Below are 21,718 nucleotides of genomic sequence, written 5' to 3' on the forward strand. Positions count from 1 at the left end.
TGAGATCTAGTATATTTCCTTTTTAATCACTCTTTTACTCCCACTTTTTTTTAAACCAGCTGAGTAACATTTCAAGCATCATTTATTAAGGCAGGACTCTTGTAAGGGCGTGACCTCTCTCATTAAAACAAAATGTAAACTCCAGAATGTGGAGGTAGCTTCCCTTGATTCCTATGGCTTCACTATACTTAATTCCTAAAGAATAAAACTGTTTCTCCTTTCAAATTCTGGTTCAAGTGTGGATAAAACATGGCATTGTGGTATTTAGAAGAAGCTTTAAATTTTCCCCCTGGTGCATTTGATTGGGGTATAAGGCTACAACCAGACCACTTGAGTTTTGTGAAGTTAAAGAACAGAACAGAAGCTACCCAGTACAATTGATGTGGATAATACATTTGGCCTCAGGACAATTCTCTTCACACCTCTCGCTCTTTTTGTCCTCCTTAGCACAGTGACAGGCTGGCATTTTCAACAAGAACCCTAGTAAGTATTAAAGAAGAAAGAAAATCAAAATGATTCACACTAAATATAAAAATAAAGGCCACCTTTCAAAGTACAGATTTCTCAGGTCGTGAGAAAACCCCGTTGGCCCCGAAGTGCTGGTTTAACTGCATTTATGTGCGATGTCTGTCTGGTTTCCTTTGCTGCAGCTTATAACCTGCCTAATTTCCTAAAAATGGATGTGCTCTTCTCAAATGCTGATTCTTAAACTGAGCCAAGACCAAAGGTCTGGGTCGAAACCAGTAAGTCCCTAGGGCCTTCCTGATTGGCTTGGCAGAGAGTGGTCTTACCTTTTCTGACCACCAAGGCTCCTCTGGAGCCTCCGCAGGTCTCAGGTGGGAACCCTCCCTCTGTAAACAAGGAAGCGCTCTGCCTATCACAGGCTCCCAGTAAACAATGTCATAACCACATCTTAGGCACTTACTGGGTTAGAGCAGTTGCAGGAATGGAGCAATCAGTCATTTCTACTTCTTATGTCTTCCAGAGTCAGGTTAGCAGTCTATTAGAAATTCCATAAATTCTCTTTTAAAAATCATAGAGTCTCTTGTGACCCTTGGAATAATGAAATGAAAAAAAAAAAAAATCTTAAGAGTCACCTGTCTGGGTAGAAAGTCTACCTTTAACAGCATACTAACATTACATTTTTTTCACATATGCACAGTATGTCTTCTAATTTCCTTTCTTCCTACCTCTTAGAAATGCGGTTTCTATTTTCATGAAGAAAGAAGTCAATCAATATTTGGATAATTGAAATCTTCTTGTTACCAGCTGACCTAATGGTTATTGGTTATCTAATTCTCTTCTGCATAGCTGTCAATTCATCCAAGGCCATTTCAAGCAAAGAGTTGGTTTTTTTTTTTGTTTGTTTGTTTTCAGTATAAAAATTTACATAATGAACATTGTATAGTTCCAATATTTCCTAGTTTGGGAAGATTTTTGCTTTTATATATTATCTATACTCACTTTTATTTACTATTTTTCTTTACGTCAACTTTAAATCAACTCTCTTTTACAAACTTAGACTCTTACTCTGACTTAGTATTTATTAAATCATAGATATGATATGCTATTTTTCTTTTTTTTGAGATGGAGTTTCGCTGCTGTTGTCCAGGCTGGAGTGCAATGGTGCAATCTTGGCTCACTGCTACCTCTGCCTCCTGGCTTCAAGTGATTCTCCTGCCTCAGCCTCCCAAGCAGCTGGGATTACAGGTGTGTGCCACCATGCCTGGCTAATTTTGTGTTTTTAGTAGAGATGGGGTTTGACTATATTGGTCAGGCTGGGCTCGAACTCCTGGCCTCAGGTGATCCAACCACCTCAGCCTCCCAAAACGCTGGGATTACAGTCATGAGCCACCACACCTGGCCCTATTTTTCAAAATACATTAAATTTTTTCAAAATATATTAAAATAAATATAAATATTCAGATGAAAAGTTTACCTACAGATCACCTAAAATTATCTGATGCAGTATCAGTAATAACAGTAACTAACAAATACTGAGCCCCTTCCATATGCCTAGCACTTTTATAAACATTTTACATGTGATAAGTCATTTAATTTTCACAATGAGAGAGGAGCAATGATTATTACCATTTTCAAATGGAGAGACTAAGGCACTGTAAAGTAATTCATCCAACTCACTTAGCCAGTAAGTAGCAGAGCAAATGTGGATGCAAGTAGAATCTAGAGTCTATGCCCCTAACCACTCTGCAAGAAAAACCTGGGGCATGTATTCTTCCCGTTGCTTTTTTGTTTTGTTTGTTTGTTTTTGAGATAGGGTCTCACTTGGCTCACTGCAACCTTGGCCTACTGGCCTCAAGTGAACCTCCCACCTCAGCCTCCCGAGTAGCTGGGATTACAGGCGTGTACCCCCACGCCCAGCTAATTTTTGTATTTTTAGTAGAGACGGGGTTTCACTATGTTGGCCAGGCTGGTCTTGAACTCCTGGCCTCAAGTGATCTGCCTGCCTCAGCCTTCCAAAGTGGTGGGATTACAGGTGTGAGCTACCACACCCAGTCTGATTTTCATCATCTATGTATTTAGCTCCTATAGAAGATTTTTTAAAATAGAATACGTGGCCAGGCATGGTGGCTCATGCCTGTAATCCCAGCACTTTGGGAGGCTTAGGTGGGTGGATCACAAGGTCCGGAGTTTGAGACCAGCCTGACCAACTGGTGAAACCACGACTCTACTAAAAACACAAAAACTAGCCAGGTATGGTGGTGCACACCTGTAATCCCAGCTACTCAGGAGGCTGAGGCAGGAGAATCACTTGAACCTGGGAGGCAGAGGTTGCAGTGAGCCAAGATTGCACCACTGCACTCCAACTTGGGTGACAGAGCGAGACTCTGTCTCAGAAAGAAAGAAAGAGAGAGAGAGAGAGAGAGAGAGAAAGAGAGAAAGAGAGAGAAAGAGAGAGGAAGAGAGGGAGAGAGGAAGAGAGATAAAGAAAATACGTGTCTCATGCCCATGAGAGGATTACATTCTAATATGAAAGAGAGGGCCACATACCAATGAGATCACATCAATCTAGACCTGAAACATACCTCAGAAACTATCTAGTCTACTATTTTTATTTAGAGAAGACCTAAGATGTTCCAGAAAAATCAGTATTTTGAGGCTGTAAGTGAAATTTGTCCAGTGAGCTCAGTGGATCTCAGCATGAGGCTTTCATCGGATGCCAGTGTCATGCTCTTGGACTTCCCAGGCTCCAAAGCCATGAGCCAAATGAGTCTTTTCTTTCTAAATTATCTAGTGTCTAGTATTCTGTTATAGCAACAGAAAATGGAGTTAGACAACTCTTATTTGAAAAAATGGGAGGCTATAATTATGAAACAATGACTTATGTAGAATTACTTCCCTTGGTTAAATTAGATCTTTACTTCATTAACTAAAGACGATAATTTCAAAGCTTTGCTTTTTAAATTTGTTCTGCTGCCTGTGAAATCATTTAAAATCAAGGAAACTATACAACCGAAATAGTACATTGTTACAAAGCCATGAACATCATCCTTATGTAGTTCCTTATATTTGTATACCTGAGGTACTAACCATCTAATGAGCATGTTTTGTACAACAGAAGACCTATATATTTGTGAAGACTGCTTTAACCCTGAAAAATATTTGTAGAAGGTGTATTTTTAAGGGAGTAGGTAGGAATGGAATGATTGGAGATAGGTAGGTTTGTGTCCTTTGATTTCTCCCTTACTCCACTCTCCCTAGGTGGAGTAAGAGGTATATCAGGCAGTCCTTGAAGGAGGGAGCACATGAGTGCTTTGCTGAATTGGGTGAGAAGAGTGTTTAGAAAGGAAAAAGCCATGAAATAGTATGAAGTCATGAATAAAAAAGAGGACTTTGTGGGTGGAATGGAGCTGGAGTATGAAGGTGGGTGATTGAGAGTCATGCTGTGAAGAGACTCATAGTGAATAAAGAGCTTGTGGGCATTCTATATCTTTTACTTTTTCTAAGATTAGTTTAGGAGTGGCCAGAAGAGCTACTCCTAAACTCATGTGCTCCTTGATGTGCTCCTAAACTAAGCACGTGAAGGCCCTCCCCTGAATCTCCTGTAATACAAATAGAAAATTATTTCTGCACAAAGACCTTTATTGTCACACTCGGTCCATTAATTGAGGGATATTGGTTAAACATATAGTCTGTGCCAGAGTAATGTTCTACAGTCCTGGGAATGTAGGTGTGAGTAAGAAAGACACAATCCCTGCCCTCTCTGTGCTTTAATCAGTTCAGCCTTAGAAAATGAAATATCTCAGGTGAGAGGGCAAGGAAAAGGGAAGAGTTAATTTTGGAGTTTTGGATTGGGTATGTGGGGGGCACGTGGCGTTGATTAGGGAGACAGAGATGAAAGTACTAGTGCTGTTTCTCAGTGAGTCACAGGGTTGTGGGCAAGGAAGAAGAGAAGTAGATGCCTCCTCTCTCACCTCAATCTTTCTCCTTCAGTCACTGTGTACTTCTGTCTCTTAATATGGAAATGTTAAGATTCTTATACTTATGGGCCTTTTCCCAGAAAATGCAGAGAGCATACAGGATTTTGTCAGAGGTGCAGTTCACCTCTGGATGTTTTCTGGAAAAGTAAATCATGTGTGAAATTGAATAAATTGATGGACTATCAGACTTGGTTTGTTTTTTTCCAGTATAAGCTTTGTGTCTTTGAGACTATAGTGGGAGTGTATAACTTCCTGGCTAGGAAGTTAGAAAAAAAGTGAGAATATGCAAACTATTTAATAGCTTTCACCTAGGAATGGAGGTGGTGACCAGTGGAAAAGAGAAGATAGGTCTGGCTTCTGAGGCCTTGGGAAGACTGGGAAAACTTGGAAAGATTTGGGAAGACTTGGAAAAGGAGTGAATCAAATATTGGCAGATCATTGTGCTTTTCTGGGTTTTAAAGAAAGACTCTTGTGGCTGGCACCATTTCCTGTGGCTCACTGCCACTTGAAACTGTATTGTGTGAGGGGGAAAGTGCTTATCAGTAGGTTTGATGGAATAGGGAGTTTGTGAAGATTTCAGGCAAAGAGTTCCATTCAGTCTGTGTGGCTTGTGGTAGGATAAACCTCATCAAAGGGCAAGTCGGAAGACTCGATCTAGTTCCTGGACCCAGCCTAAGTACTTACCTTGAGGTAAATTATCACTCCTCCGTATGTTTCACTTTCATCTTTAATAAAAAGAATATGATAATAACTGCCCTATCTCTGTGGATTTCTGTATTAATTGAAATAATACATTAGAAGTGCCCTTTGTTAGCTGGGCACGGTGGCTCACGCCTGTAATCCCAGCACTTTGGGAGGCTGAGGCAGGTGGATCACCTGAGGTCAGGAGTTGGAGACCAGGCTGGGCAACATGGCGAAACCCCATCTCTACCAAAAATACAAAAATTTAGCTGGGTGTAGTGGTGTGTGCCTGTAATCCCAGCTATTCGGGAGACTGAGGGGGAGGTTCACTTGGGCCTGGGAGGCGGAGGTTGCAGTGAGCCACGATCCTCCACTGTACTCCAGCCTGGGCAACAGAGGGAGACCCTGTCTCAAGAACAAAACAAAAGGAAAGAAAAGAAATGCCCTTTGTTATACTGTTTAAGATCACATTACCTTTGCAATATTATCTCTTGTAAATTACCTGTTCCAGGAACATGGATCTAGTCACTGACTCCAGTAAACCTTTTACTTTCAGCCGGAAACTTTGGTTTCTGCCTAGACTTCCTCTCTTCCCTGTTTAAATTCCCAGTCTCTCCCTATTTAAACGCCTCTAGTATCCTAATGAAGTACTTTTAAACGGTTGAACAGTCTTTATTTCCCTTTTCTAAATGAAGAGCGGGATATAATTTGGGGCAGAGTCACCACCATGTGGTGTAAGGGTTAATCAAATTTATTTCAGTATGAATTTCTGTTAATACCTGACCATTAGACCTGCCTGCAGCTAGTTTCTCAGATCAGAGGTCAGAATTAAGCTTTAAATGTTGACTTTTAGAGTTCTCCTTGAGAAGCTCCAGATTTTCAGTATAAAGAGTTACATAGAGAAATGGAAGATCCCTCTGACATTTTGTCATTACAGAAATTTTGATAACTTCAACTTCCAATTTTCCATATGTTTGACATGTAACTTTGCTTTCCTTTAATCATCAAAATTAAAAACAATTTCTCATATAGAAAAAATGGGTAAGAATTTGCTAGTTTGATATGGTCAACTAATTTTTGACAAGGGCACCAAGAGGACACAATGGGGAAAGGATAGTCTGTTCAATAAATGATGCTGGGAAAATGATTTCCATAGGCCAAAAGAATGAAATTGGACCTTGTGTTACACTGTGTACAAAAATAAACACAAAATGTAGCCGGGCGCGGTGGCGGGCGCCTGTAGTCCCAGCTACTCAGGAGGCTGAGGCAGGAGAATGGCGTGAACCCGGGAGGCGGAGCTTGCAGTGAGCCGAGATCGCGCCACTGCACTCCAGCCTGGGCGACAGAGCGAGACTCCGTCTCAAAAAAAAAAAAAAAAAAAAAAAAAAAAAAACACAAAATGATAAAATACCTAAATATAAGAACACAAACTATAAAACCATACCCAAAGGAAATGAAATCACCACCTTAAAAAGATATTTGGACTCCCATGATTGTTGTAGCATTATTCACAATAGCCAAAATACAGAAACAGCCTAAGTGTCTGTTAACCTATGAATGGATAAAGAAACTGTAGTATACACAATGGAATATTATTGAGCCCTAAAGAACAAAATCTTGCCATTTACCACAACATGGATGAGCCTGGGAGACATTATGCTAAGTGAAATAAGCCAGACACAGAAAGAGAAATACTGTGTGATCTTAATCTCACTTATATACAGAATCTGAAAAAAAAAAAATTCAAAGATAGAGAAAGAAACTGGTTATCACGAGCAGAGGGGCATAAAGGGGAGGAAATGGGAAGAAGCAGGTCAAAGGAAACAACATTACAGCTTTGGAAGATGAGCAGGTCTAGAGATCTGATGTACAACCTGAGGGGTATAGGTTAAAAAAAAAATTGAACTGTAAAATGAATAGATTTTAGCTGCTCTTGCCACAAAACAAAAACATGGGTAACTATGTGAGATGATGAATATGTTAATTTGCTTCAGTTTAGTACCGTTTCCATCTATCTATATATCCCATAACATCATGTTGTATACAGAATAAAATATATCTTTAAAAAAGAATGGACTAGTTGAAAAGAATTTACTAGGTTAACAGAATTGTTCTCTGCAAGACACTTTGGGATTCTTTGGAAAGATTCTAGGTGGGATGTGTTGTTTTTCATTTTTGTACTATCATGATGACTGCTCAGTTTTCTGTTTGCCCTTTCTTAAATTGTTTCATAGTTTCCAACATAAACTTTTAAGAACATGCTCATTGGAACTGAATATGATATTTTATTTATTTTGTGAGACAGGGTCTTGTTCTGTCACCCAGGCTGGAGTGCAGTGGCACTATCACTGCTCACTGCAGCTTCGACTTCCCCAGGCTTGGGTGATCCTCCAACCTCAGCCTCCTGAGTAGCTGGGACTACAAGTGTACGCCACCGCACCAGGCTAATTTTTATATCTTTTCTAGAGAAGGGGTTCGCCGTGTTGCCCAGGCTGGTCTTGAACTCCTGGGTTTAAGCAATACACCCACCTTGGCCTCCCAAAGTGCTAGGATTATAGGTGTGAGCCACCACACCTGGCCTGTGATTTTCTCCTTATTACTAGTTTTCATTGATTTGATTATGATGTGCCTTGATGGGTTTTTAAAAAATATTTATTCTGTTTGGGGTTTGTTGAGCTTCTTGGACATGTGGGTTTATAGATTTCATCAACTTTGGACATTTTTCATCCTTTATTTCTTCGTTTATTTTTCATGCCCCATCTGCTCTTTTCTCTAACACTCCAGTTACGTATGTGCTAGACTGCTTTCTGTTGTCCCAGCACTCGCTGATGGACAGTTCAATTTTTTTTAGTCCTTCTTCTTTCGTCATTTTGAGTAGTTTTCATTGGTAGTCCATTGGTACACGCTCATTGATCTTTTCTTCTGTGGTGTCTAATATGCTGTTAATCTCACCCTGTTTATTTTACAATTCAAATATCGTATTTTTCATTTCTAGAGGTTTCACTTGAGTCTTTTCTTCCATTTCTGTTTATAATTTTCGTGTTTTCTTCTACTTTCTTGAACATGTGGAACATATTTATAATAACTATTTTAATGTCCTCATAGGCTAATTCTATTAACTTCTGTTCATATTGATTCTGATTGTATTCTGATTATACGGATTTTACTCCTAGTTGTCAATTATATTCTCCTGCTTCTTTGCATGACTGGTAATTTTTTACTGAATGCCAAACATTGTGAATTTTACATTTGGGATACTAGATTTTTTCCTCTAAGATGTACTTTGTGTTGACTGTAGTTAAGTTGCCAGGAATTACTTGGATCCTTTTGAGGCTGGATTTTAAGTTTCGTTAGGGCTGTCCAGAGAAGCCTTCAGTCTATGGTTAATTTATGCCTGCTGGTAAGGCAGTACACTTCTGAGAACTTTACCCAATGCCCCAAGTGTTAATGAGCCTTTTTGCTTTGCCTGGCGGGAACATGAATGTCCCAGCCTTGTATGAGCTTCGAGAATTATCTGACCTTCTACGTTGCAGTGCTTCCCTCCTTGGCCTTTGTTAGTTTCATCTCATTCAGGCACAGGTGAGTTCTCAGCCGAAGACTGAAAGATACCCTTCTGTAAGACCTCCACAACTTGTGCTCCTCTCTTTGCAGCTCCATCCTCTCAGGCACTCTGCCTCACAAATCCTAACTGCCTTGACCTTCCTGAACTTTGTGTTTCTCTTCAACACAGCAAGAACGCTGGGCTTGTTCTGATCATGGGACCTGCACTGTGGCCTGGAAACTGACCCTGGGAAGTTAGCTGGAGCAATCGCAGGGCGTATCTCATTTGTTTCCCTTCTGTCAGGGATCACAAGCCTGCACTGCTTGTAGTGTTTGAAAATTGTAGTTTTGTTTATATATATATATATATATATATATATATATATATAATTTATATATATATATATATATATATATATGCCTTTCTAGTTATATAGGGTGGGAGAGTAAATCTAGTCCCTGATATTCCATTGTGAATGGAAGCAGAGATCGGCAGTTGGCCCCTAAGGTCTTTTTCACAGCAAAAATTTAACTGAGTAATTTCAAATCTGTGGCATAATGCATAGTATTATATTAAAAGAGCCATGGATGTAGGAATCAAGATCAGGGTCCTAACCCTTGCTCAGTTGCTTAACTTTCTGTTTCTCACGTTATGGAGTTCTGCCACCCTCTACCTAGATGACTTAAAGCAGTTAATTTGATTTTGATTTCTCAATTTAATTCTCATCAGTAGAATGAGGGTTAGGAACGTTCTTTATGACACACTGGGGTGCTACAAAGTGTGAAGCCTTAGGTTGAGCTGTTTTCAAAAAGCTTATTATCACTTAACAATCTTTATTTTATTTACATTTTTTTATAGGCACCATACTGGACATACCTTTTATGTGCACTGGGACTTTTTATCTACCAGTCACTGGATGCCATTGATGGGAAACAAGCCAGAAGAACAAACTCTTGTTCTCCTTTAGGGGAGCTCTTTGACCATGGTTGTGACTCTCTTTCCACAGGTAAATTAGTGAAGTTTTTTTTTTCTTATGATATCTTAAAAATAAAATGAACTGAGTTGTTTGAATGGTCAGTTTTTTGGATGGATATACATTTGGGAGCAAATTTATGGAGTTGTTTATAAAGTATGTCAAGAATTCATTTTGATAAGTGTACTTTATTTTAATGCCATGATTATTTCCTTAGAACTCTGTATTTCTAAACAGCATAGGGCAATTATTTCATAAATTATTTTTAATTCTTAATGATTCTTAAACTTTGTTTCTTTCAGTATTTATGGCAGTGGGAGCTTCAATTGCCGCTCGCTTAGGAACTCATCCTGACTGGTTGTTTGTCTGCTCTTTTATTGGGATGTTTGTGTTTTATTGCGCTCATTGGCAGACCTATGTTTCAGGCGTGTTGAGATTTGGAAAGTAAGTATGTTTTTTAAGTTGTACATTTAAAAATATAATTGAATTTATTTGCACAATCTGTTATGTCATTCATTGATAATAAGGAGAACAAAGCTTCAATCAGTAATTTAAATTAATTCGTTGGAGTAATCATAAATGCTACACCTTTAGTCTTTTAGGTATTCTGTATGCTATAAATAGTTACGTTATTTGATAATAATTGTATTTTTCTTCTCCCCTTCTCCAACTTAATCACTAGCCCAAGTTTACAACAGAGAGGATTAAAAGAAAATTAAGGGACCCGGATGATATAGAAAAGGGATATGCAGTACTTAAATAAGCATTTGATTCACATAATAAAATAATGCAGTATGGAGTCTAAGGTCCTTTTTTGGTCGAATCTTCATGTGCACAAAAAGGGGACCCCCCCCCCTTGACAACAGTCATCGTGAGACTCTGAACTGTGGTAGGCAATTGGTGAGACAATGTAAAAGCACCTTGTAAATGCTAGTGCTAAACATTAGATAGTATTATCTGCCTCTGGTGCCTCTTTCTTAGAGACCAGGAAATAGTGCACAAAGCAGGAATGCTATTCTCTGTTCCTCTTTCTCATATAGCTCCCTCTCAGTCTGATCCTTTTAAGAACTTTGTCATTTGCTCATTTTTGGCTTTGGCTTCCCATGTCTACTGATTCTTTTTAGCCCCACTTTATTGCTGAAAAGGAGAAACAGTAGCTCTGAAAAAAATCTCTAATGATAAATGACAGGAGAAGCTCAAAACTATGGGTCATTTAGCAGAGGACAGGCTTCAGGCAGTTGATTCTAAATTATGGAATAATTGTATTTACCACCTATCAAGCACTTACATGTTTCAGGCATTGTACTAAGTGCTCCACAGGCATTATCTTATTTATTCCTTATATCTATCCCATAAGGTGGGTATTACCTCCATCTAAAGACATTGGGGCATCCAGGCAGAGATGTAAAATATGTAGACAGATATCAAAATCTAGAGCTCAGGAAAAAATGTAGATTGGAGATAAGGATTTAGAAGTCATTAGCATATAGATGGTAGTTTTAAGTATAGATAAAATTGTTCACAGGCTATAAAATTTCAGATGGAATTCTGAAAGCATCATTTAAGATATGGATGAAGAGGCAGTCTAGAAGGAGCATGAGAAGAGCTCCAGCAAGGTAGGAAAATCAGGAGAGAACATGGAATAGATAAAAACACAGCAGAACTTTTCAAGAAAGAGGATATGATCAGCATCTTAAATATTGTAAAGATGTTATGCAAGATAATTAATGAAGTATATCCCTTAGATTTGTATCCTTTAATTGAAATTGAAAATTAAAGGTCAATTTACCTTAAACAATTTTAGTAGAATAATGAGGCCAAAAGCCAGGCTATGGTGGGTTAGGCAACAAACATGAAGAGAGGAGAAAATTACAAATGTTGACTAATTTTCAGTGAGCCTATTAGTGGAGCATAGGAGAGAGAATGACAGCTTCAGGGGAATACAGACTAGAGGGACTGATGCTGGTTGGTTAGTGGTTTTTTGAAAAATTTAAGCATATTTATTAGGGGAAAAATGCCTATGGAAACTAAAAAAACTACAGTGATGATTAGTACCTCAATAAAGAAGACTATTGGGATTTTCCCTACTTTTTAAGTGAAACTGACCTGGGAGTGTTTAAATTTGCCTTAAATTGTATTTACCACCATTACCATGGTTGTTTTTATTATAATTTTTCCTATGTACACAAGTAGTGGGTAATTGTTGTAAAAAAAAACTTCAGACTTTACAGGAGTACCTAAATTAGAAAATAAAAGTCTTCATAACTTCAGTGATAACTATTAGCAATTTGATATATGGTACATATATATCTTCCCTCTCCTTATACTGTTAACTCTGTGTGAACACATGTTGTTCTGTAACCTTTTTAACTTAACAGTGTAGTCAGCTGATAATTCAATAATGGAAGTAAAGGTAAAAATAAACTAAGCCTACAGAGATTTTTACATCTTTGCTATTTAATACGTGATTAATCTCCATATTCAGGAATTTTATTTACAAACACCTTATCTATTTTTGTCCTTCCTCTTTAGAGTGGATGTAACTGAAATTCAGATAGCTTTAGTGATTGTCTTTGTATTGTCTGCATTTGGAGGAGCAACAATGTGGGACTATACGGTAAATCTGAATATTTAAATTTATATTTAAGTACTTTTCAAATATTTAGGAAAAAGTATTGTATTGTTAATTTTCTTCAAAAATCCTTGGCATTGTATTTATTTTTTTTCTTTTTTTCTTTTTTGTATTTAATATTTGTTCCATTTCTTAACATTTTTTTCTTCATTTTATAATGTGTATTATCTTATATACCTTATGGCATTTCCTCCTATGCATGAATATATTGCCACATGGAAGAAAACAACCTCATTTCCCTAATACTAAATAAAACAAAAACAACAACAAAAAACACACATTGGAATAACTTTTTCCAGGGTGAAATAAAATAAATATTTAAAAAATAAGTCCAGTAAAATATTTTACATTTAAAACTTGTCACTCAATATTAGGAAAGTAGTTAATTTGCATTTTTATAATCTACTTTGAGGTGAAGATTCCCATATTAAGGAATGTTTTTATTTTCTGCCTGCTTGGTGACCCCAGTATTTTCATAAAAGTTGGCTCTTAGGAGGCCACTGTCATAAATTGAAGCTTTTTTGCAAAAGAAGAACATTTCTGAAGAAACAATTGTCCTGTCACCACAACCTAAGTCCACCATACTGTCTAACTGGCTCACACTTTCTGCTCATAGTGTTAAGAATAATAATAAGGATATCAATAGTCAACAACTAACAGTCATTCAATACTTATGTTCCTAAACATTTACCATCAGTTTTATCTGCCCCTCCGAATAATCCTATGAAAATAGGTATGATTATTATTATGCTTTATAAATAAGTCTTAGGGTGATTAAGTAATTTGTCCAAGGACACATGAGAAGTACTGGAGCTTGGAATTAAACAAAACTGATTCCAGACTGTATGTAATCACTAAGCTATATATCTAGTAAAAATAGTAAGTGATACAAGACTGAACATAGTTTTACCACATGATCAGCAGTTGCACTCCTTGTTATTTACCTAAATGATTTGAAAACTTATGTCCACACAAAAACGTGTACACAAATGTTTATAGCAGCTTTATTCATAATTGCCAAAATTTGAAAGCAACTAAGATGTCCTTCATCTTAGTTGGATAAACTAATGCCAAAAAGAACTGAGCTATCAAGCCATGAAAAGAAGTTATGCGAGGAACTTATGGAGTTCCAAGAAGTTATGGAGGAACCTTAAATGTTTATTACTAAGAGAAAGAAGCCAATCTGAAAAGGCTGCATATTGTGTGATTCCAACTATATGACATTCTTTAAAAAGGCAAAATTATGGAGACCGTAAAAGGATCAGAAGTTACCATGGGTTGGAGGAGGAAGGGATGAATACGTGAAGCACAGAGAATTTTTAGGGCAATAAAACTATTTTGTATGATACTAAATGGTGGCTACATGTCATTATACATTTGTCATAGCACATAGAATGTACAACGCCAAGATTGAACTCTCATGTAAACTATGAACTTTGGGTGATAATGATGTGTCAGTGTAGGTTCACCAATTGTAACAAATGTACCACTCTGGTGTAGGATGGTGTTGGCAGAAGGAGGAGTGGCTATATACTTTTCCGCTCAAATTTTGTTGCAAACCTAAAACCGCTCTAAAAAAATTAAGTCCATTAAAAACACAGTATGAGGCCAGGAGTTCAAGACCAGCCTGGGCAACTTAGCAAGACCTTGCCTCTACAAAAATTCTTTAAAATTTTAGCCAGGCATGGTGGCATGCATCTGTAGTCCCAACTACTCAGGAGGCTGAGGCGGGAGGGTCGATTGAACCCAGGAGTTCAAGGCTGCAGTGAGCCGTGATCATGCCACTGACTACACTCCTGCCTGAGTGACAGAGCAAGACCCTATCTCTTAAAAAACAAACGAACAAAAAAAACAAAAAACAAAAAAAAATTCCCTGTAGCATTTAGTGTCAGAATTGCCAATTATCATTTGTCAGTAGGCTCCGAAATAGACTTTGGGCATGTTTTTAAATAGTAGTGGTACATTCCCCAGTACATTCATATTCCCTCTCATCATGTAAGAGTAAATAGAATCAAGGATACACTACTATAGGCCCATACAAGATAACAGAGGGATGCTATGTGTTTTTTATAGTAACTGTTCAGGTTGTGCCTGTAAGAAGGTAAATGTACGGGCGGATCACCTGAGGTCAGGAGTTAAAGACCAGCCTGGCCAACATGGCAAAACCCTGTCTCTGCTAAAAATACAAAAATTAGCCAGGTGTGGTGGTGGGCACCTGTAATCCCAGCTACTCGGGAGGCTAAGGCAGGAGAATCACTTGAACCTGGGAGGCAGAGGTTGCAGTGAGCCGAGATCGCACCATTGTACTCCAGCCCTGGGCGACAGGAGACTCCGTCTCAAAAAAGTAAAAAATAAAAAAGAAGGTAAATGTAGACCTAGAAGCAGTTAGACAACTCTAGTTATTAAGTCAGGTGTGGTTGTCTTAAATTTGGAATTGAATCTTAAAATTGTTTCACTCAATGTTTTGGTGATATCATAGGAAGAAAACATACTGGCTTATTCTTACCGACAAGAATACTTACTTTTGATTCAGGTTTTCTAAATTTAATTATTAACCTGTAGTTTCCACAAATTTTGGTACATAATTTCAGTCTATTTTCTAAACATAGTAGCCTATAGCTTCTGGCAATTCATTGTTACTGTTTTTTAAATCCTTTGCTGCCTTTGGAAGTTTTCTTGAACAGCAGTTGACCAACAGGTAAATATATTGCTAGAGATTTAATCCTGGATATTAACTACACAGATTTTTTGCTTGCATACACATCATGATATTTGTTACGTTTATGATGCAAATCATGGTGCCTCCCTTTCCTGTGATGCTACTTTTTAGAAGCTACTAAATTCAAGTGAACTATCCTTTTTCATGTTTAAATCAGATGAAAGCTTATGACATTAAACATTTAATCATAGTTATGTAAACAGACTAAGCTGGTTTGGTGGATTCATTTTTCACTTATGAAGAAAGCATTTTCAAAAAAAAGTCACTTTAGGCTGGTCCAATGATAGTTATCTCAGTTGATTGCTCACAGTCAGTTACAGGTCAAATTCCTTGTTTTTCTCTTTTCCCTCCTCACTACTGCACTTGACTACTCTAAAAAAAATAAAAATTTAAAAACTAAAAAAAAGTTAAATAAAAAAAGTTTTTAAGTTATTACTTTGGAATATTCCAGAAGTTAAGGTTTGATCACAAGAAAAAGGACAGCTTATTGTATAGGGCTTATCATTGTTTATTATTTAATAAAAAACCAACATTCTGTTGTCTTAATTGTTTCTTTCTTCTACCCCTAAAGATTCCCATTCTAGAAATAAAATTGAAGATCCTTCCAGTTCTTGGATTTCTAGGTGGAGTAATATTTTCCTGTTCAAATTATTTCCATGTTATCCTCCATGGTGGTGTTGGCAAGAATGGATCCACTATAGCAGTAAGGCATTAATTTCATCATTCAGTATCAATTTTATGATAAATTTTCCTATCACCAGCTATAAAAAGATTAAAATATGCCAAAGTTCAAGAATGGGGAAGGAAACTAAGTGTCTTAAAGAATTCATTTTAGGCACATAGTACAAAAGCATTTTAAAAACAGTTTAAACTGATACTTTCCTCTTTCTACAGGCTTGCTCTGCATAGACTTTTCTGACATCTAGTTTCATTGCCGCACATAATTAAGCATTGCCATTTGTATTCCTGCATTTTTTGCCTTGAACTAATAGGGGAGAGGAGGTAGGGGAGAGGAGGAAGGGTAGGGAATGTGAGTTCCTGATTGAAGGCAGGAAAGTGGCCAGAGGTCAATGGTTTCACGTATGGGGCAATTTATTACTCATCAAGTAAATTTTATTGAAATTTCGCTGAAATATATTTAAAAGAACTAATATTTCAAAAGGTAAAATTTTAGCCTTAATTCTTAAGTGGGTATACTTTGTGCTTGTGTTCTTTACACCTTGCTCATGCAAGTATTAAATATAATGCTTTTGTATTTTTTCATGTTTGTTTTTTAAGACTTCAGTAATTTTAAGTGGGCAAGAGTTGGAATTCCTGCAAACTTTTTAAACAAATATAACACCTATGTTTTTAAAAAGCCTACTGTCATTTTCAAGGTAGTTGAACAGAAGAAGACAAATACTTATTCCAGTGATACCATCTTATACCAAAACATTGTTAGAATGCCTTTTTCAGGGCTGGGCACAGTGGCTCATGCCTGTAATCCTAGCAATTTGGGAGGCCGAGGCAGGTGGATCACTTGAGGTCAGGAGTTCGAGACCAGCCTGGCCAACATGGTGAAACCCTGTCTCTACCAAAAATACAAAAAAATTAGCTGGGCATGATGGCCCATGCTTTTGTAAATCCAACTAACTACTTGGGAGGCTGAGACAGGAGAATTGCTTGAACCAGGAGGCGGCAGTTGCAGTAAGCTGAGACGGTGCCACTGCACTCCAGCCTGGGTGACAGAGCGAGACTCTGTTTCAAAAGAAAAAAAAAAAAAAAGAATGCCTTTCTAGGATTGCTTTAAACTATAGCATATTCACTTTAATTTCTTTTGTTGTATAGTTCAAAATTTCTATCCTTAAAGTCATTTGGAGCAAGGTCCAATAAGAGTATTAAACATTAGATGTGGCATTAGGTATAGCATTTTTAGTAAAAAAAAAAAAAAAAAGTCTCTTTTAAGACTCGTAAATAGACTTTCGAGACAATTTCAAAGGGATTCTCATAATTGATAAATTATCAATATTTATGAATACACTATGTACATAATTCAAAAGCAAAGTATACAATTCATCTAGAAATATAAGTTTTGATATATTTGGAAAAGTTGTCATTTTTTGAGGTGTTTTGTCAGTTGATCTCAGTATAGTACTGTGCTTAGGAATACATGTTGCTTAACTGTGGATGATAACATAGAACATTAGTTGGAACATTAAGTTCCATTGAAGAAAACAAGATTTAGTAATGATCATTGTCTACTCTAAAGAATATTTTCGGCTGGGTGCGATGGCTCACGCTTATAATCCCAGCACTCTGGGAGGCCGAGGCAGGCAGATAATGAGGTCAGGAGTTCTAGGCCAGTCTGGCCAACACAGTGAAACCCCGTCTCTACTAAAAATACAAAAATTAGCTGGGCTTAGTGGTGGGCGCCTTTAATCCCAGCTACTCGGGAGGCTGAGGCAGGAGAATCGATTGAACCTGGGAGGCAGAGGTTGCAGTAAGACAAGATCATGCCACTGCTCTCCAGCCTGGGTGACAGAGCTAGACTCCATCTCATAAAAAAAAAAAAAAAAAAAAAATTTTTTTCATAAAAAATGTTAGATGGTTGAAGGATGACTTAAACAGAAGTTAGGAAGCGCTTGGTTTCAAATTCTTAAACTGGTATTTTTCCAACTTTTTTAGGAGCAGAATTTTTTTCTCAAATGAGATTTAAGAACCATAATATAAAGTGCTATTAGATTTTTATAATTTATTACTATATAGTGTCATGTATATAATTTTATAATATAGTATTACTGTAATTTTATAGTAAGTACTAACTTAAACTATGTAAACTTAATAAACAAGAGTAAAGCTGTTCTTGTGAACCCATTCAAATTGGTTATAGATTTAATAACCTCAATACCAAATTTATTTCAATATTTTGTTTAGAATAAGTAGTGCCGAGAGGATACTAATTCACACAGATAAAAATGTAAGGTCTGGATTTTACAGTTTTACATAAAAGAACATTTGCAGTCTGAATGCAAAAAAAAAAAAAAACAGGAGGTGGGGATGTTGGTGTAGAAAGAAACCAGGATAGGCTGGGTGCAGTGGCTCACACCTGTAATCCCAGCACTTTGGGAAGCTGAGGCTAGGAGGATCGCTTGAACCCGAGTTCGAGACTGGCCTGGGCAACATGGGGAAACCCTGTCTCTACTAAAAACACAAAAAAATTAGAAAAAAAAGAAAAGAAAAGAAAAGAAAATAGGAAAAAAGAAGGAAACCTGGATAGAACTAAACTATTCTTACTCTTCTTCATCAGTGATGTTTTGTAGAATTGGCAGAATAAGCTCTATTTCAGTATCTCCGCAAAAATATGTTAATTTGACAATCCACATGTGGATGGCCTTCAACATAGTAAAAGTTGATATAGAATAAACTGCATTAATTTTTAGCCAGTTTAAAATGTGTGTAAATATCGAACTGGAATCAGACATCTGTAGCACTGTATTATGTCTCTGTCACCCTCAGGTTCTGTGAAAGCTTGAAAAGCACAACTCAGGTTTATATACTCCTGTAGGCCATACACTACATTACACTGTTCTTTAGGCGTCTTGCACAAAATAGATGGTCAGAAAATGTCTACATTGTAATAAATGCAGTGTTAAAGTACAATACTGATTTTCTGCTTTATCTCTTAGGGCACCAGTGTCTTGTCACCTGGACTCCACATAGGACTAATTATTATACTGGCAATAATGATCTATAAAAAGTCAGCAACTAATGTGTTTGAAAAGCATCCTTGTCTTTATACCCTAATGTTTGGATGTGTCTTTGCTAAAGTCTCACAAAAATTAGTGGTAAGAAATTTTTATGATTTATGATATAAATAATATACTGAATTCTCTAACACAAAGCTGGAAATTTCATAAAATGTATAGGTTTTCTTTTGTAGTGTCAAAATCATATTAGCTATTTGTGCTCCAAGCAAACTGTGATAGGAGTTATATTATATTCAGTTAAATTGTTTAGCTGTAGTTGTCATTGACAGTTTTCTGATATCAAGAAATTTTAACATTGGAAACTTTAATAAGCTACCCAATTGTGAATTTGAGAAGGTGTAGAAAACGATTCTTATATCAAATGTGAGATTAAATTGTCTGTTTTAATACTGAATTAAAGTTGTAATTAATTGTCTTAAAAGCTAACACATTTAAAACTTAATAGTAAAATTATTTTGTTTCATTTTTTTATAGATAGCTCACATGACCAAAAGTGAACTGTATCTTCAAGACACTGTCTTTTTGGGGCCAGGTCTTTTATTTTTAGACCAGTACTTTAATAATTTTATAGACGAATATGTTGTTCTATGGATAGCAATGGTAAGTATTTTTCTCCATTTTATTTATTTTTTAACCATGCTTAAGAGCTATTTCAGTGAGATATCAGTAGCCTCAAGATCTAGTCTAGGCCGGGCATGGTGGCTCACGCCTGTAATCCTAGCACTTTGGGAGGCTGAGGTGTACGGATCATTTGAGGTCAGGAGTTCGAGACCAACCTGGTCAACATGGTAAAACTCTGTCTGTACCAAAAAATACAAATTATCCGGGTGTGGTGGTGCATCCCTGTAATCCCAGCTACTCAGGAGGCTGAGGCAGGCCAGTCACTTGAACCTGCGAGGCAGAGGTTGCAGTGAGCCGAGATCATGCCACTGCACTCCAGCCTGGGTGACAGAGCGAGACTTTGTCTCAAAAAAAAAGATCTACTCTATACAATATATACAATAAATGTTTCTGAGTATTTGAAATTACTTCTTAGCTGTGAATAATTTCATATTGTGTGTAGAAATGGCCACATATCTATAGGCCAAGTTTCCAACAACCTAGATTCTTGGAAACACAACTGTGTACCTAAAAATAACTATTATTTTTCTTCCCCAAAATACCAGTACAAAGATGCCAAAAGCCACTTTACTCTGCCCAAAGGACTTTATTCCCAGTTTACAGCAAGTAACAGGAAAATTAGATGGGGTTAGTACTAGCAAAGGTGGGCACTTTATTGTATTGAGAATTGTCAGCTAATATTGAGGAAACAAAACAGAATAGACAGTGCTACAAAGTACAGGATTCTCAGACCATTTTATGCTAGACGTAAGGAACCCTTTATATGTGTATGGTCCTTGAGGATAGTGCACAATTCGTATTAATGATGACTCGGTCATCAATTAAATTAAATTCTCTTTGATTATATCCTGCTTAAGGAAAGGATGTGGATGTCATAGATATTAATTTCTATTCAAAATAATTATAAAATACAGAATATAGTGCTTGAGAGAGACACATTAGCCATCTAAGGAAAAGAAAATCAATATTGGTAACACTTCAATTACAAAGTTGGATAAATGGAGCATTATTGCATTTTTCTTCTATTGAGATATAGTTTTGTTGTATTTCTATTTCTGGACCCCACTGGTCGTCACCAAATTCATAGTGATATATAAATATACTGAGGTACACCAAAACAAAACTTGCCAAAACCCTGCAGTGAATCTTTTCATAATTCAAATAATCTCACTGTATTTGTTAGATTTGGATATTTTAAAAAATCTGTATCAATTCTGTGCATGGATTACAGGAATACATCTGATGATCCTTTACTAGGTTGTGTAGTATGCTTTTCTAGAGTAAGTTAATAACATAATATTCATTCATAGTCCATTTAGAAGTCTTCCATTCTTCCTATGGTGGCAATGAGATGTACTTAATTCTTTGAGGTGGACAATAAATGTTTTCAGACAAAATTTTTAAAAAAATGTTTAAAAATCAGAATAATGTCCTTTAATTTGGTATCCACTATAAATATTTTTAGGGCTCTAAAACAATCCAGTTTAAAAAATAGGGGGTAATTAATCAAAATATCTGAAAACTCAATGTAAGTTTTCTTTTAGTGAACTTAGGTATGTATTACCAAGTGGAATTGTTGAATTAAAATATCAGGTGTTAAAAAAATCAATCATCTTTTGTAACAAGTAATTGGCTTGGTTTATATTTGTGATGGAGACTGGTAAACTGAGGAAGTCAAATTCAGTTTTTATTTAAAACACTATGTGGATGACCAAAAAAAAAAAAAAAAAGCCACACCCACAATGTGGAGGTAAACATGGTGCTTTTCAAGTAGGCTTTTAACGTAAATGGTAGAGATTTTCCCCTCATGGGTGAGAATTCCCTCTCCAAGGGCAGAGCTATAAGGCTCCTTTTTCTCCTGGGTTTCATTTTCTGAAGAGAAGCATTTGACTGTAGACTCTGGGCAAAGTTTCTAAATAGAGGCCATCTTTAAATTTGTAAACATAATTTTGTATATGCCTCAAGTATGGTATCTTTTTTAGACCTTTTACCTTCTTACAACTAACCTCAAAGAAATAGAAATGTTTGATGGAATTAGTTCATTATAAGATGACTGATAACCTCTTCTAGAAGGAAATTTGCTGCTTCGTGGCACAGCAGGAAGTTGAAACAATGTGGAATCAGGAGACTTGGGTTCTGTTACTTTCTAGCTTCTGTATTTTAGTCGTCTTTTTTTACCTCTGAGCCTCAGTGTCTATAACTGTGAAATAACCTGCATTTTCCAGAGGACTACAGTGAGGTCCAAATTTGAAATTATTAAAGTGCTTTAAAATGTAGTATTTGCCGGGCGTGGTGGCTCACGCCTGTAATCCCAGCACTTTGGGAGGCCGAGGCGGGTGGATCACCTGAGGTCAGGAGTTCGA

General features: G+C 36.9%; 1 protein-coding gene across 3 annotated transcripts in view; it reads left to right on the plus strand.

Annotated features, from left to right (window-relative positions):
- CHPT1 (choline phosphotransferase 1) overlaps positions 1–21,718 on the plus strand; it is a 29,820-nt gene that overhangs the window by 5,022 nt on the left and 3,080 nt on the right. For 2 of the 3 annotated variants that reach the window (XR_635055.2, XM_003907042.3), the window contains exons 2-7: positions 9,523–9,670; positions 9,940–10,081; positions 12,170–12,254; positions 15,560–15,691; positions 18,654–18,812; positions 19,209–19,334. Coding sequence is in view for 2 of the 3 variants with exons in the window: in XM_003907042.3 (XP_003907091.1) it covers positions 9,523–9,670; positions 9,940–10,081; positions 12,170–12,254; positions 15,560–15,691; positions 18,654–18,812; positions 19,209–19,334 (792 nt within the window). In the remaining variant the exon portion in view is untranslated. The remainder of the gene's footprint in view (positions 1–9,522; positions 9,671–9,939; positions 10,082–12,169; positions 12,255–15,559; positions 15,692–18,653; positions 18,813–19,208; positions 19,335–21,718) is intronic. The other variant, XM_009181535.2, reaches the window with a different exon arrangement.

The sequence above is a fragment of the Papio anubis genome, chromosome 9 (assembly GCF_008728515.1).
Source record: "Papio anubis isolate 15944 chromosome 9, Panubis1.0, whole genome shotgun sequence".
NCBI classification, from domain to species: Eukaryota; Metazoa; Chordata; class Mammalia; order Primates; family Cercopithecidae; genus Papio; species Papio anubis.